Genomic DNA, 13,344 nt, shown 5'->3' with positions numbered 1-13,344 from the left:
AGGTTAAAAAATGACAATGTCACAAACAAGTTTTTCGCAAGGGATTTGATAGGTTTTTCCCTCATATATTTCTCTTTGCTTCTTCGTCTGGTTCATTTCTTCTTGGAGTTTCAAAGAATGAAGTGCCTCAAAAACATGCCATCAACGTCACACCTTATTTCCTCCTTTAACCATGCGGCTGAAGCTAAATCTTCATTAAAAGACATGGTTAATAAAAGGATTGAATATACTCGAATTTTGTGGAAACGAAATTCTGAGAAGATTGTTCAATTTGTGTTCAACGAATGTTTAGGGGGTTGTTCAAGTGCCCCGTTCCTTTAGCATCAAAGTGATGATGTCGAAAAGTGATTTTCCTGGGCATCTTCCTAATGATCAAGATCTCTGGTTAGATAGTGAACTCTTCTTCTGTGAGGGTAAGAAATCGCGGGTCAAGAAGTCAATAGGACGGGGTCGTTGACCGGAAATCGGACCTTCACCTGTTTAATAATTTTGTGGGCACCGACGACGTTTTTGGGCTTAACCTGTGACAAAAGATACAAAATACACGTGATCGTAAGATTTCAGGGGACACCGGGATGGTGCCGGCCTAAGGGGGCTCCGACGGTCAAGTTAGTAAACTTGGCAAATACTCCATAGTAAATAGGAATTGTAAACCAGAGTTCCAACTATCGAGTTAAATATATTGTATGAGCAAGACGATCGTTGGGAGAGAAGGTGATACAACCGGGTGCATACTTGCCTAATTCTCTAGTTGTAAGTGAAATAAATAGCTCGCGCCCGTTAGTTGTGTGGAGAGAGAAAAGATCAGTCGTCTTTCTTGATCAGGTGGTCGTTAGGAGAGAGAAAGATCACTCGTCAACTGCTTGATCAAGTGATCGTTTGGAGAGATGGTGATAGCGGCAGTCGATGGTCGTCTGCCAGAAGTTTGGATGATCGATGTGAGAGAGAAAGCGAGTGGTTAGTTGATTGTAGGTGAATTAGATGTCGGGCGTATTATTCTCCGTACTTGGATGCCTTAGTCGATGACAAGATGACCCTTATATAGTGTTTAGTTGTCAACTGTCTTTCTTGGTCAACTGTCACCTGGTGGTGGGTTGTCTTCTTCAATGTGGTAACGCACGAATATGTCACCATTAATATGGACATCGTAACCCCTTAACGGGTATATTCAGGATATTGTCATCTTGAATGACTGTAACGCCTCCCCAACGGATATACGAAGAGAGGTCTGTTGAGGAGGTGAGGGCGGACCTCTTTATCCAGGGATGGATGTACTTCCGTATTTTGGTCTGTTGAGGAGGTGACGGCGAACCTCTTTATCCAGGGCTGGATATACTTCCGTATTTTGGTCTGCTGAGGAGGTGAGAGCGGACCTCTTCATCTAGGGATTGATGTGCTTCCGTATTTTAACGTTGCTTCGGGGGCCCGAAGATAAATGGGTCGGACCCATTAGGCATTTATTCATGGTCTTGGTCACTGTGTAAGCCCATTATCGTGGATTTCTGGAGTCGCTCCTGGTGACGTATTTTGGCCCATACATCTTCTGGTTTCCAGTTGGATTTGTGTGGGCAAAACCTGCAAAAACCAAAATATTTACTCTAATGCTCAAGTCAATGAGATATTTTTTTGCAGTTTTAAGAAAAAATTCAAAAGTTTTAGTGTAGAAGATGACTTTCGACTCTTTTTAGGGCAAATATGATATGTTTATATATGTTTGGATGAATTATAATAGTGCACAACCGAGATGATGTGTGGTAAGGCATCGATCTTGATGGTAGCCACATATCCATGGTCATTTGGAGGATAACATTTAATGAGTGTATATCTTCTGACATTGACAAATTCTCTGGCGCATAACAGTTTGTGTATGTAAAGTTGATCTTTGGCTCTATCTGGCCTTTTTTATCATTGTTACTCTCTTAAAAAATGTATGAACTCGAGCAGATCTGGACGATCTCCTTACTTTGCGCTTCTTGCCTGGGCGTGCTCCGTTACAAAGCTGACTATGATCCACCTTTCCTCCTGAGCAGACCCAAAGTGCTGAGGTGACTTTGTAGACCTCCCTCTGATGTTCAGAGACCAAAGCAGAGCTCTCACCAGAGCGAGCTGAAATCCATTTTCTACTTGCCTCTATGCCAACGCAGGATTAAAGGTGTGTAGGATTCATCTTTCCGTTTGCATTTGCCTCGAAATATACATCGCAAAAAATTTAGATTTATGATAGAGAAAAAGAAAATGCGACATGAAGTTAGTTAATTTTCCGCAATTAGTGCAGGGGAAGAACTTAGGAAAAATGCTAGGGTGAAAGAGTGTTGAAGGGAAAGAGTTTTCTAAGGCCATAAAAAAGTTTGTATATATCAATGATTTAAGATCTATGTTACTCCCTCCGTCCCATATTGAATGACCTAATTTCTATTTTGGGTTGTCCCATTTTAGTGTCCTGTTTCTAAAAATAAAGAAAATAACTTTTCGCTCTTTCCAACAATACCCATTACTATAAATTTAATGACAACTTTATTTAAAAGTAAATTCAACTTTTTCATTGTAAATTACAAAAGTTAATGAGGTTACAATTGGAAAAACCATGTTATTTTTTAAAGTCAAACTTCAATTAATGATGTTCCCTAAAAAAGTTGTGTTTTCAAAATAGGTCATTCTTTTTGGGACTGAGGGAGTATTAAATGCTTGTCTGGGCCCTAGGTTGTGAAGGGGGTCGTCTCCAAACCTCTTTTAGAAGCGAGTTCCCCCAAGTTTTCCGGTTGGCGACTTCTTGCCTAAGTGAGCACTTTTTCTCGTGTAGGTGGGCGCCTTTGCTCACCCAGGGGAAGTCCAAAAGTGAGAAGTGATTAGAGTGCCTTTGGAAAATATGAGAATTTAAGGGGAAGCCCGCTCGACGAAAAGGTAAAAATTAGCCTTCCTCTAGTCCCATTGCCCTAATCGTTCAAAGAGGATAGAGAGAAATTGATTTTTGTTCAACGACCATCTTCTACTTTTTCTTCAAGGATTGAAACTTCGAAATCAGTTCTCCAACTTTAAAGGTAATTGTTTTTGTTTTTGTTTTATTTGTGTTGTTTTCTTTTTCTTAGGTGCCCAAAGCAACGGGTTCACAAAGGGGTAGCCTCCTCGGGAGGCGCTTTGTTTCCTCGTGTGGCGCGTGTTTAGACGCTTAAGCCAGCGCCTTAAGTCGAGTTGTAGCCTCCTCGGGAGGCGCTTTGTTTCCTCGTGTGGCGCGTGTTTAGGCGCTTAAGCCACAACGCTTTAAGTCGAGTAGGGGCACCCAGGAGTGGGCCAACGCGAGGTGGGTGTCTAGAGATTATTTGTAATTGTTTGGCCCAAACTGTCCAAGCCCACTCGACTTAAATAAGTTTCTGTCTTCCAGTAGCCCTAAATCGACCAAAACATCATCTTCTTCATTTTTTTGACCAAAGAACAGTCTTTTTCTTCCTCCACGTTCATCTTCCTCTTCTACTCAACGGTATGTCTACTTCTTATTCTTCTTCTTCTCTCAACTTGTTTTTCTTTCTTTTTCACTGTTTTTGCTTCTTTTTCAGTTTTTTCATCCTTCTTAATCATTTTTGTTCTTCTTCTTCTTTATGAAATATGAATTGTTTTGCACTTTTTTTTAAGCAACCTTGAATTGTTTATGAATGGATAGGTATGTTTACTTGATGGTAGGTTGTAATTTGTAACAGATAATAAAATTCGTTTGTAGTGGTTTATGGAGAGTCAAACAAAGGCAGCAGCAGCATGCTGCCTTTGTGTGAGGGCTCTCGCCTAGGCGAGGCGACAGCGGCGAAAGGTCTGTCGCCTCACCTCACGAGTCACGCCTCAAACAATAACAGACATTTGTTAAATTAGGGGAAGGGATATATGTGTCATTTTTAGCACTTCTGAAGTAAGTGCAAAAAAATAAGCTTCAAGTTTGAGCTTACTTACCACTTCAAAGTAATTTTAACTAATATAAGTGAAAAACAAAAGCTTGAAAACTGTCGGCCCGCATTTAATAAATGAAAAACCACTTGATAAGTGCAAAAATCAAACACCCTCTTACATGTAGATCTCTAATTCTTAAGCTTCCTCGATGTAGATATTTTTTTCAACTTTTAATTCAGACCCTTTGTAAAATTCGTGTATAGTCCTTCCATGATACATTGATTAGGATTTTGTAGAAAAACTTAGGATTTTTCTGCATTTTTTGCCGGATTCTGTGATTCGGGCTATGGATGTTTGTAAGGCTCCCATTTTAATATGGTCATTTTTTCTGGTAGTTGGAGTTTGGACTAAGTTAAGCAGATGTGTATCTGCTTAATGATCCCCTTTCTTGTTTTTGTTTTGTAGATTATAGAAGTGTTCGATTTCATTTCAAAATCTAACACTTCTATTGATAAATTCTGGGTTGAAATCGAATAACTTCACGTAACAGGATTGTCTTTCACCGACACGGGCACAGGTTTATTTCCTCGTAGTAGATACACAAGCTAAAAAAGTAAAAAAATCGAAAAGAAATAAGAAATAAAAAGTTAAAAAAATAAAATAATATAATTGACAAAATTTTCCATCCGGGATAGGAAACCCTAGTTTCAGCAAAGAAACAAGACGGCGAGAAGAAGGGGGCCAGACTATTTATTCTGAAAGGAGAATAAGAAGTAGAACATGAGTGGAAGCTCAGCCCTTTTTCTTCCTTCTCTCTCCTTCAATCGCCTCTCTCGTTTCCACTACAATAACTCATCCCTACTTCCCCCTAAGGCTGGTAATCACTACCCCCTCTCTTGTTTGTTCTTAACATCTCCACTTATATTCTATTATCATTTTGATGGATTTAGTCTGTTCGGAAAATTCTTCATACATTTCACTCTTTGTACTAGCAGAATGGTGTAAACGGATTATACCCATGTAATCAGTTTGGTTATTGTGGAACTAGACAGGTTTTCTGAGAGCAGCATCTAGAAGATATTTTACTAGCATTAGTACACCATCAACTTCAGCCATGGTAAGTTTATCTTGAATACAAGTACTCCTACATATTGAATATCTCTTTCATGTAGATAGGTAGTTCAAGGCTTTATTTTTTTTAAAAGTTGCATTGCTCATTTTACATCAAAATGCAAACAGGGAGAAGATAATCTAGGCAGTTTGAAACAACAACTAGCAAAAATCTTCGAAGAATCACTTAAAACTACTGTTCCCGAGGAGTCGACTCTGGAACCCTTGGTCGTTGCTTGTAGTGGAAAGCATGGTGATTACCAATGGTATGTTTTGGGTCTTTTGTGTTTCAGCTCAAGCTTATCTTAGAAAATGTTGAATAATGAATTTCATTTCTTATTCCTCATGTTAATACTTGGTACCTACTATCTGCTAAAAATATTATTTGGTTGGAAACTATATTTTTGGTATATTAAGGAGAGGTGCTATGACTTTTCGCTTTATTTTAGTAATAACGCGATGAGCTTGTGGGCGAAGATAAAGGGCAAGAAGACTGAATTCCGAGGTCCTCCAGCAGTTGGACAGGTTTTGTCACGTACTAACACGTTTGGAGTTAAATGTTCTTACATCTCTTTCATCATATTCACATTGGCATATTTTTTCAGGCCATTATGAAAAATCTTCCGCAATCGGAGATGATAGAATCTTGCTCTGTTGCTGGACCAGGGTTCGTGAATGTTGTCTTGTCAGACAAATGGATAGCTAAGGTGTTGGATCATTCCATAGGAAATTATCTTTCGTGTTTCTGTTACTTGTGAGATTATTAATGTGTAAGAGTATATTGGTGCAGAGTATACAAAAGATGCTTGAAAAGGGTGTTGAGATATGGGCACCAAAGCTTGCAGTGACTAGAGCAGTTGTTGATTTCTCTTCTCCCAATATTGCAAAAGAGATGCATGTTGGCCACTTACGGTCAACTATTATCGGTGATACCTTGGCTCGGATGCTGGAATTCTCAAATGTCGAAGTTCTTCGTCGAAATCATGTTGGTGATTGGGGTACACAGGTTCGTGCTTCAAAAAGCTTGTCTTGAACTCTTGATTGGTTTGAAACTTTATGTGTATTCTTGAAGTCTTGATGTTTATAATTTGTGTTGTTATATGCTTAAAGTTTGTTAAAATTTCAGTCGAGCTACGGACATAAAAGATGTGAAACTGGAACCTCCTAACAGAAATATTGTTATGTATATTGAGAAAAAGAAGACATGTTTCTTTTATTACTTGTTGGTTATCATTTCGTGCCGAACAAGTTCGTTAGTTACATTTCTAGGAAAACCAATTTTCTTAAGAATATAGGATTATAGGCTTTTTTACTCTTTATGAATGATCTTACCTACAGAGAAATGTGATGTGGGTCATTTGTTACAATGTGCGGACTCTCGCTTAATACCTCAATAGCTGAGTGAGTCCTATGTGTGTTGCAGTTTGGTATGTTGATTGAGTATCTCTTTGAGGAGTTCCCAAACTGGGAGGATGCAGGGGAGCAAGCAATTGGAGATCTACAGGTATGTTTGCACAACATTACATACAGAATATCAGTAGAACTTCTGCCATTTTGAACTTAACTCATTAACTGCTGCCTAAGCTAGTAAAAGAAAAAAAAAAACAAATATGTCACGAGTTCAGCTTGATGCACTTGATACATATATGTATATACAAGGTTTTGAAATATGTTTTTATGGCTCAAGGCAGTTTGAGAGGCGTGGCGGTGCCTCGAGGCATAAAATACGAAAAAAAAAATTGGTAAAGAAAATGACATTAATTATGTAAAAACATAGCATAAGAAGATATTCTACTTTAACCATAGTATAAATTCTCAATTGTTACCTAACAACTCAAAAATAGCAGTGAGAAGCAAAACCAAAAATCTAAAGAGCTTCTCAATAGACAATGCAATGCATTAATATCCCTAATGAGATCAAGGAATGAAATTTCGGTTTCGATGGAAATTTTGGTCGGTCCAAAAATGGAAACGTTTCGGTTTGTGTGGGAATCTTGCAAATTTGCCGAAATTTATTATCTTTATTAACGTTTGTTTAATATGAAAGGTTAGTATCTTAGAGGCCTAATACGCAATAAAATAGAAGTTAGAGGCTAATATGACTCATTACCCAAAAATAGTTAGTTTAGGGGGTAAATGTTATCAAATCTTAACCATTCTATTAATTTGAGGGGTTATATTTACCTCAGAAATTTTTAGGGGTTAAATAATAATTAGTTTTAAGGTTCTGAAGAACCCCTCCAAAGTGTTCATGGCACCCCCGCCGGCATAGGGGCAGTGAGGAAGGGGTGCCAGTAACACTTTCTATTGGGGTTTGTAGCCTTATACTCTTAAAAACCCTAATCTTTTTATTCTTCTTCTTCTCAGCCGCAACCCTTTCTTCTCCTCCTTCCCCATCTGAAACCCTAACCCATTTTTCTTCTTCTTTCACCTCTAAAATCACCTTAAAATTTGAAATCATTGAAATCAAGAAGATAAGAAGAAATTAAGATCATACGATGAAGAAAACAAGAAAAAAACGATAAACGAACCAGGTTTTTCTTTAATCTTTGAAAATCTCTGAACTATTTCGGTCGAAATCTCTATTTTCTGGACGAAATTTTGCACGAAACATTTGTAAGCTCCATTTCGTGCACCTAATTTCAAAAAACGAAATATTTCGGATTTTTCGACCGACATATTTCTATTTTTCATTCCTTGAATGAGATCATCAACCATGGATGTGGTCATCATCTACGTCATCACAACTTCCATCGGTGTACGCCTTACACAGAAGATGCTTATGGTTTTTTTTCTTTGTCTAAAATATGTATGCCTCGAGGCGCCTTGTGACCACCTCGCCTCGAGGCGTACGCCTTAACTGTTTTTTCGAACATTGTGTGTGTATATATATACACATACAGACACACACACACACACTTAGAGAAGTGCTTACTTGTTCATTTTTTTATGGTAGTCCATTCTAATTACGGATCACTTTCCAGGCATTTTATAAGGCATCAAAGCTTACTTGTTCATTTTTTTATGGTAGTCCATTCTAATTACGGATCACTTTCCAGGCATTTTATAAGGCATCAAAAGTGAAGTTTGATGCTGATCCGATCTTCAAGGAGAAGGCACAACAAGCCGTGGTTCGTCTTCAGGTAAGATAAGATCCCTGTGAAATATATTATTCTTCAAGTAATTTTATATATGTTCTTACCCGTTGTGGTTTTCTATTTTCTTGGTCAAATATCACGGATTTGCAAATACTAAGGGGGGGGGTAGTGGATCAAGACATTGGGGGACATTTTGATGTCCCCCAATGTCCGTGTTATTCGTTGGGGACATTTGAAATGTCCCCAAATGTCCGTGTTATTGGTTGGGGACATTTTAAATGTCCCGAAATGTCTTCAAATGTCCGTGTTATTGGTTGGGGACATTTCAAATGTTCCGAAATGTCTCCAAATGTCCGTGTTATTGGTTGGGGACATTTTAAATGTCCCGAAATGTCCGTGTTATTCGTTTGGGACACGAATTTGGGGACATTTCAAGACAAATTAGTTTTGGGGACATTTGGAGACATTTTAGTGTAAATTTGGAGAGCTTTTGGAGAGAAAATGTCTCTCAAAATATGGAAGACATTGAGGAAACTTGGGGACATTTCAGTGAGGAAGATAATAAAAATAATTATTATTATCAAATTAGATTAAAAATAATAAATAACATATAAAATATTATCATATTACTGAATTATACTATTATTATATTATTATAATATTATCTTATTATTATATTACTATATTATATTATTATTATATTCACTTATTATATTACTATATTATTATATTATATTATGTTATAATATTATTATTCTATTATAGTAAAAATGATATTATTATCATTACTATATTGTGCTATTATTATATTATTATAATATTATCTTATTATTATATTACTATATCGTTGTATTATTATTGTAATATATTATATTATTATTATATTATTATATTATTATTATATTATTATATTATTATTATATTATGTTATTTTATTATATAATTATTATATTAATGTCCACAGATATCTACGGATGTCTATCAATGTCCATAGATATCTACGGATGTCTACGAAAGTCAAAAAATATATTTCAGATTAGTGGTACAAATATATTATTTCATATGATTATACAATAATGATAATATTAAAATAATAAATGTCCACCAATTGTCCATCAATGTCCTCAGATGTCTACGGATGTCTACAAAAGTCTAAAAATATATTTTTGAAATATGAGTATAAATATATTATTTCATATGACAATATTAAAATAATAAATGTCTACCAATTGTCCTTCAATGTCCTCGGATATCCACAGATGTCCACAAATATCGAAAAATATATTTTTGAAATATGAGTACAAATATATTATCATATATTTCATATGGTTAGACAATATTAAAATAATAAATATCTGATGAGATAATAATAATAATAATAATAATAATAATAATAATAATAATAATAATAATAATAATGTCCACTACACATTTTGTCCATAGATTCAGTATGTTGAAATGTCCCCGGAACAATTTGTCCGTGAACCAAATTCTTGAAATGTCTCCAAGACATTTTGTCTATGAATCAAATGTCTTGAAATGTCCATAAAGACATTTTGTCTACGAATCAAATGTCTTGAAATGTCCATAAAGACATTTTGTCTACAGACAAATGTCCCGAAATGTCTTGAAATGTCCACGGAACATTTTGTCTCTAATTGTCCCCTAATGTCCCCCGATGTCTTGATCCACTACCCCCCCCCCCCCCCCCCCCCCCCCCCTAAATAAAGATTCTCATTTTCTGTTAAAATCTTGAGATTCCATTGTTTGACATGTATGACAGGGTGGAGATGCCGTGTATCGTAAGGCATGGGCACAAATCTGTGAGGTCAGCCGCAAAGAATTTGATCAGGTCTATAAACGCCTTGGGGTACACTTGGAGGAAAAGGTAGTATTATTATCATTGAACCACGGATACGAGTATTTATCGTTTTTGAACTTTGATGTTTATCTACAAACAAGTCTTGAAATTTAGATGTGCCGCTTTAGTTTTCGTGTAGAGTTGAAGGTTTTGAAGCTCCAAATGAAGCTAGTCAGAAGTCCTAATTTTTGGAATTTTTGTCTATTGTCAATATATTTTGTGTAGATAGGTTCATTTTTCATGTCTTTGGTGTTTGTGACGAAGGTGAAGTAGGAAGCTTAACTTGATTTGTATTTGTTTTTCTAAATATTTGACCCCCCTTCTAACGAGTAGACTGACTTTCTGGTTAAAAAAGTGAGGAGCCACTGAAAAAAGGAATGTGTGAGAGAGACCAATGGAAATAATTTTGTTATAAGAAAAACATTAACATTTTCACATCCATTGTGTAAGTTCTAAGCAGACCTCAAGTCTGAGGGTTAAGAAAAGGAATAACCCGTACATATCATAATAAGGTTACTTATAGTGTAATAATAAATGAAGAGAGTATAGATAATAGTTATTTAATTTCTACATGTTATTTGCTGTCGTTGTTATTAGAACCAGTTTTAATGAAAAGCTATTTGGGTTTTGTATATATTGAATTTATGTGCTGAAATTTCAAATGTATACGTATATCTCTCTTGTAATAGTTTGTATGTACAATTAATTTTTCAGAAAGAGAGAAATTTGTGACATGTGTAACTTCATTTTGTATCAGGGGGAGAGTTTCTATAACCCCCATATTCCTGGAGTTTTAGAGGCTTTAAATAATAAAGGGTTGATCGTTGAAAGTGAAGGTGCTCGCGTGATCTTTATTGAAGGGAAAAATATACCTTTAATGGTTGTTAAGAGTGATGGCGGTTACAACTATGCATCAACTGATCTAACAGCTCTTTGGTCAGTCTTCATCTTGCTATCCAAAAAATCTATGCCCGTTAAATTTTCATTCTGAATGCTTTCTTGACCTCAACTCATACATAATAAACTTTTCTATGTATATTGCATACCGATCAGAGACATTCTAAAGCGAGAGTAATTTATCCAAATGTTACTCATTGTTTACTTACAGGTATCGTCTCAATGAAGAAAAGGCTGAATGGATCATTTATGTTACTGACGTTGGTCAATCATTGCATTTTGAAATGGTATTTAGTGTAAGTATCTAAGCCATCTTCACCTGTGGTCCATTTTAGAGAAAGAACTTCTTACCAACTTGACATAGAGTCACATAAAATAGTTTCTCCCTACTTGGATGGCGTTCCTTTATTGTCTGAATTTGACTCTCCCAAGTCTGACCAGGAATTAAATTTTGGATTGCATTTGTAGAAAAACAAAAACCACCTTTGTATGATCCACAGGATTCTACTCATAATCGGTAAAGCAATCATGAATTTTGCACTTTTTACTACAGGCTGCCAAACTTGCCGGGTGGCTCCCAACTGATGATAAATCATACCCAAAAACCAACCACGTGGGATTTGGTTTAGTTCTTGGAGCTGATGGGAAGCGCATCAAAACTCGTTCTGGTGAAGTGATCCGATTAGTTGATTTGCTTGATGAAGCGAAAACTCGAAGTAAAGCTGTGCTAATTGAACGAGGTACTATGAGTTTATGATCAAGAATTAATGTTTTGTTCATTTCAAGTTATTACTTGTTTTTATTTCAACTTCCTGGTCAATTAGTGCATTTCTGACATCTATCTGCTGTAATTTCCCTTCCCCATATTCAGTTTCACCTTAACAAAATTTTCTTGTCGTTAAATGTGTCAGTTATTTTTTTCATTCTGAAATAGGGAAGGATAAAGAGTGGACTGAGGAAGAGCTGGAACAAACTGCAGATGCAGTTGGTTATGGAGCCATTAAGTAAGTTCAGCGAGTTCTCTTAGCGAGTAAGATTACATATTTTCCTGCTAGTCTGTAGTTCTGACTTACATGTAATTTTTCGTTATACCAGGTATGCGGACCTCAAAAACAACAGGCTAACAAATTACTCGTTTAGTTTCGACCAGATGCTTAGTGATAAGGTGTGTTTTTTATTCAAATTTTAAGCTATATAGTATTATAGTTTAGATTTTGCAAAGCTTCGAGTGACGCCATATGCGATAATCTTAAACACTTTCTTTTCCCCATTGTGTCCTGAAGGGGAACACTGCTGTTTACCTGCTGTATGCACATGCTCGTATTTGTTCCATCATTAGGAAATCGGGTAAAGATATAGAAGAGTTAAAGAAAGTAAGTCCTCTATCTGAATTCTCAAGAGCATCTTGAATTTAGAATTTTCATCCCCCGTCAAGTCTCCTTTCTCATTAGAAAGTTAGTTCAAGTTTCATATTTGGGTTTCTCATTCTATTTTGAGCAGACGGGAAGTATCGCATTGGATCATGCAGATGAGCGTGGTCTAGGTCTCCATCTTCTTCAGTTTGCCGAGGTTGGAAATGTCTTCTTCAGATATGATATTTAGTTTTAAAAGCATCTCTTTCTCCCTCACTCTCTTATCCTTGCGTGCTTTGCCTAACATCATTCGTCTACTCCTCACGAGCTTACTGTTCTATGTTTAACTGTTCGATTTTCATTTTCAGATCGTCGAGGATGCATGTACCAATCTCTTGCCAAATTTATTGTGCGAGTATCTTTACAACTTATCCGAAAACTTCACAAAATTTTATTCCAACTGTCAGGTAATTTATCAACGTCAATCTCTTTAAATCACTAACAAAGCTTTGGTCTTAAAAAACTAAAACCAGTGGTCTTTTCGGCCAAGTTATTTGCTTGTGCTCGGGCTGTTGCTTGAGCTCGGGCTGTTGCTTGAGCTCGGGCATGGGTCAGCTCGGGTGATGAGCCCACTACACAGACAAGTTATTGATTCGATTTTGGTACTATTGAAATTCTACACAGGTCGTTGGATCAGCAGAGGAAACAAGCAGATTGTTATTATGTGAAGCTACAGCTGTTGTCATGAGGAAATGCTTCCATCTACTTGGAGTTACGCCCGTCTACAAAATATGATTTGATTTTGATTATCACCCATAGATGTGATATTATGTTTGTCACTGATTGATAATGCGAAAATCTAAATACACCACACTTGAGGTTCAAAGAAAAGAGATGTGAAATTTTTGATATGGGGTCATTTGGTTTTAGAACTTACATATTTGCTGTTAGGTTGGGGAAACAAATCACTTTTTGGAGTACAAAGACTTTTCTATAGAAAAAAAGTTCTCCCGCAGGACCCCACCTCTTCTCTTCATGCCAGAAAGAGTTGGTGGTGGACTGCCATCGCCGGCCGCCAAAATAATCAGATTTTCTTCCTCCTTGGACCACCGACCATCTCCACTGTTTCTATATCCCTTTTAATTCTCTCTCT

The 13,344-nt window shown here is 36.5% G+C and overlaps 2 protein-coding genes across 9 annotated transcripts in view; one reads left to right on the top strand and one right to left on the bottom strand.

Moving 5' to 3' along the window:
- Positions 1 to 3,214: 3,214 nt before the first annotated feature.
- On the top strand, positions 3,215 to 13,098 carry LOC147566258 (arginine--tRNA ligase, chloroplastic/mitochondrial-like). 8 transcript variants are annotated; one of them, XM_086652730.1, is made up of 19 exons: positions 3,320 to 3,475; positions 4,579 to 4,750; positions 4,926 to 4,990; positions 5,113 to 5,249; positions 5,433 to 5,508; positions 5,589 to 5,690; positions 5,774 to 5,989; positions 6,407 to 6,487; positions 8,043 to 8,126; positions 9,865 to 9,969; positions 10,700 to 10,878; positions 11,051 to 11,135; positions 11,393 to 11,579; positions 11,774 to 11,843; positions 11,935 to 12,004; positions 12,123 to 12,212; positions 12,340 to 12,408; positions 12,560 to 12,658; positions 12,876 to 13,098. In XM_086652730.1, exons 2-19 carry the CDS (start codon positions 4,654 to 4,656, stop codon positions 12,984 to 12,986), a joined length of 1,923 nt encoding a protein of 640 aa, XP_086508856.1. In that variant the 5' UTR covers positions 3,320 to 3,475; positions 4,579 to 4,653; the 3' UTR covers positions 12,987 to 13,098. The 8 variants fall into 8 exon arrangements, with proteins under 8 accessions (XP_086508859.1, XP_086508858.1, XP_086508856.1 ...); XM_086652729.1 differs by having other exon boundaries at positions 3,340 to 3,475; positions 4,569 to 4,750; XM_086652734.1 differs by having other exon boundaries at positions 3,371 to 3,475; positions 4,569 to 4,750; positions 4,922 to 4,990.
- LOC147566249 (uncharacterized) overlaps positions 7,624 to 13,344 on the bottom strand; it is a 68,922-nt gene continuing 63,201 nt past the window's right edge. The window contains exon 10 of the transcript XR_015230409.1: positions 7,624 to 7,679. The gene's annotated coding sequence lies outside the window, so the exon portion shown is untranslated. The remainder of the gene's footprint in view (positions 7,680 to 13,344) is intronic.

The sequence above is a fragment of the Eschscholzia californica genome, unplaced genomic scaffold (genome assembly GCF_041429995.1).
Source record: "Eschscholzia californica isolate CP2 unplaced genomic scaffold, dmEscCali1.0.p SCAF_1, whole genome shotgun sequence".
Classification (NCBI taxonomy): Eukaryota; Viridiplantae; Streptophyta; class Magnoliopsida; order Ranunculales; family Papaveraceae; genus Eschscholzia; species Eschscholzia californica.
Note: the sequence above shows the minus strand (reverse complement) of the source record. Positions and strands in the feature narration are given on the sequence as shown.

Coding starts and splice junctions, on each gene's coding strand:
- LOC147566258 (XM_086652730.1), top strand. CDS start 4,654: ATGAGTGGAAGCTCAGCCCTTTTTCTTCCTTCTCTCTCCTTCAATCGC. Junction 6,488..8,042: donor AAGCAATTGGAGATCTACAG/GTATGTTTGCAC, acceptor ATCACTTTCCAG/GCATTTTATAAGGCATCAAA. Junction 12,409..12,559: donor ATCTTCTTCAGTTTGCCGAG/GTTGGAAATGTC, acceptor TTTCATTTTCAG/ATCGTCGAGGATGCATGTAC.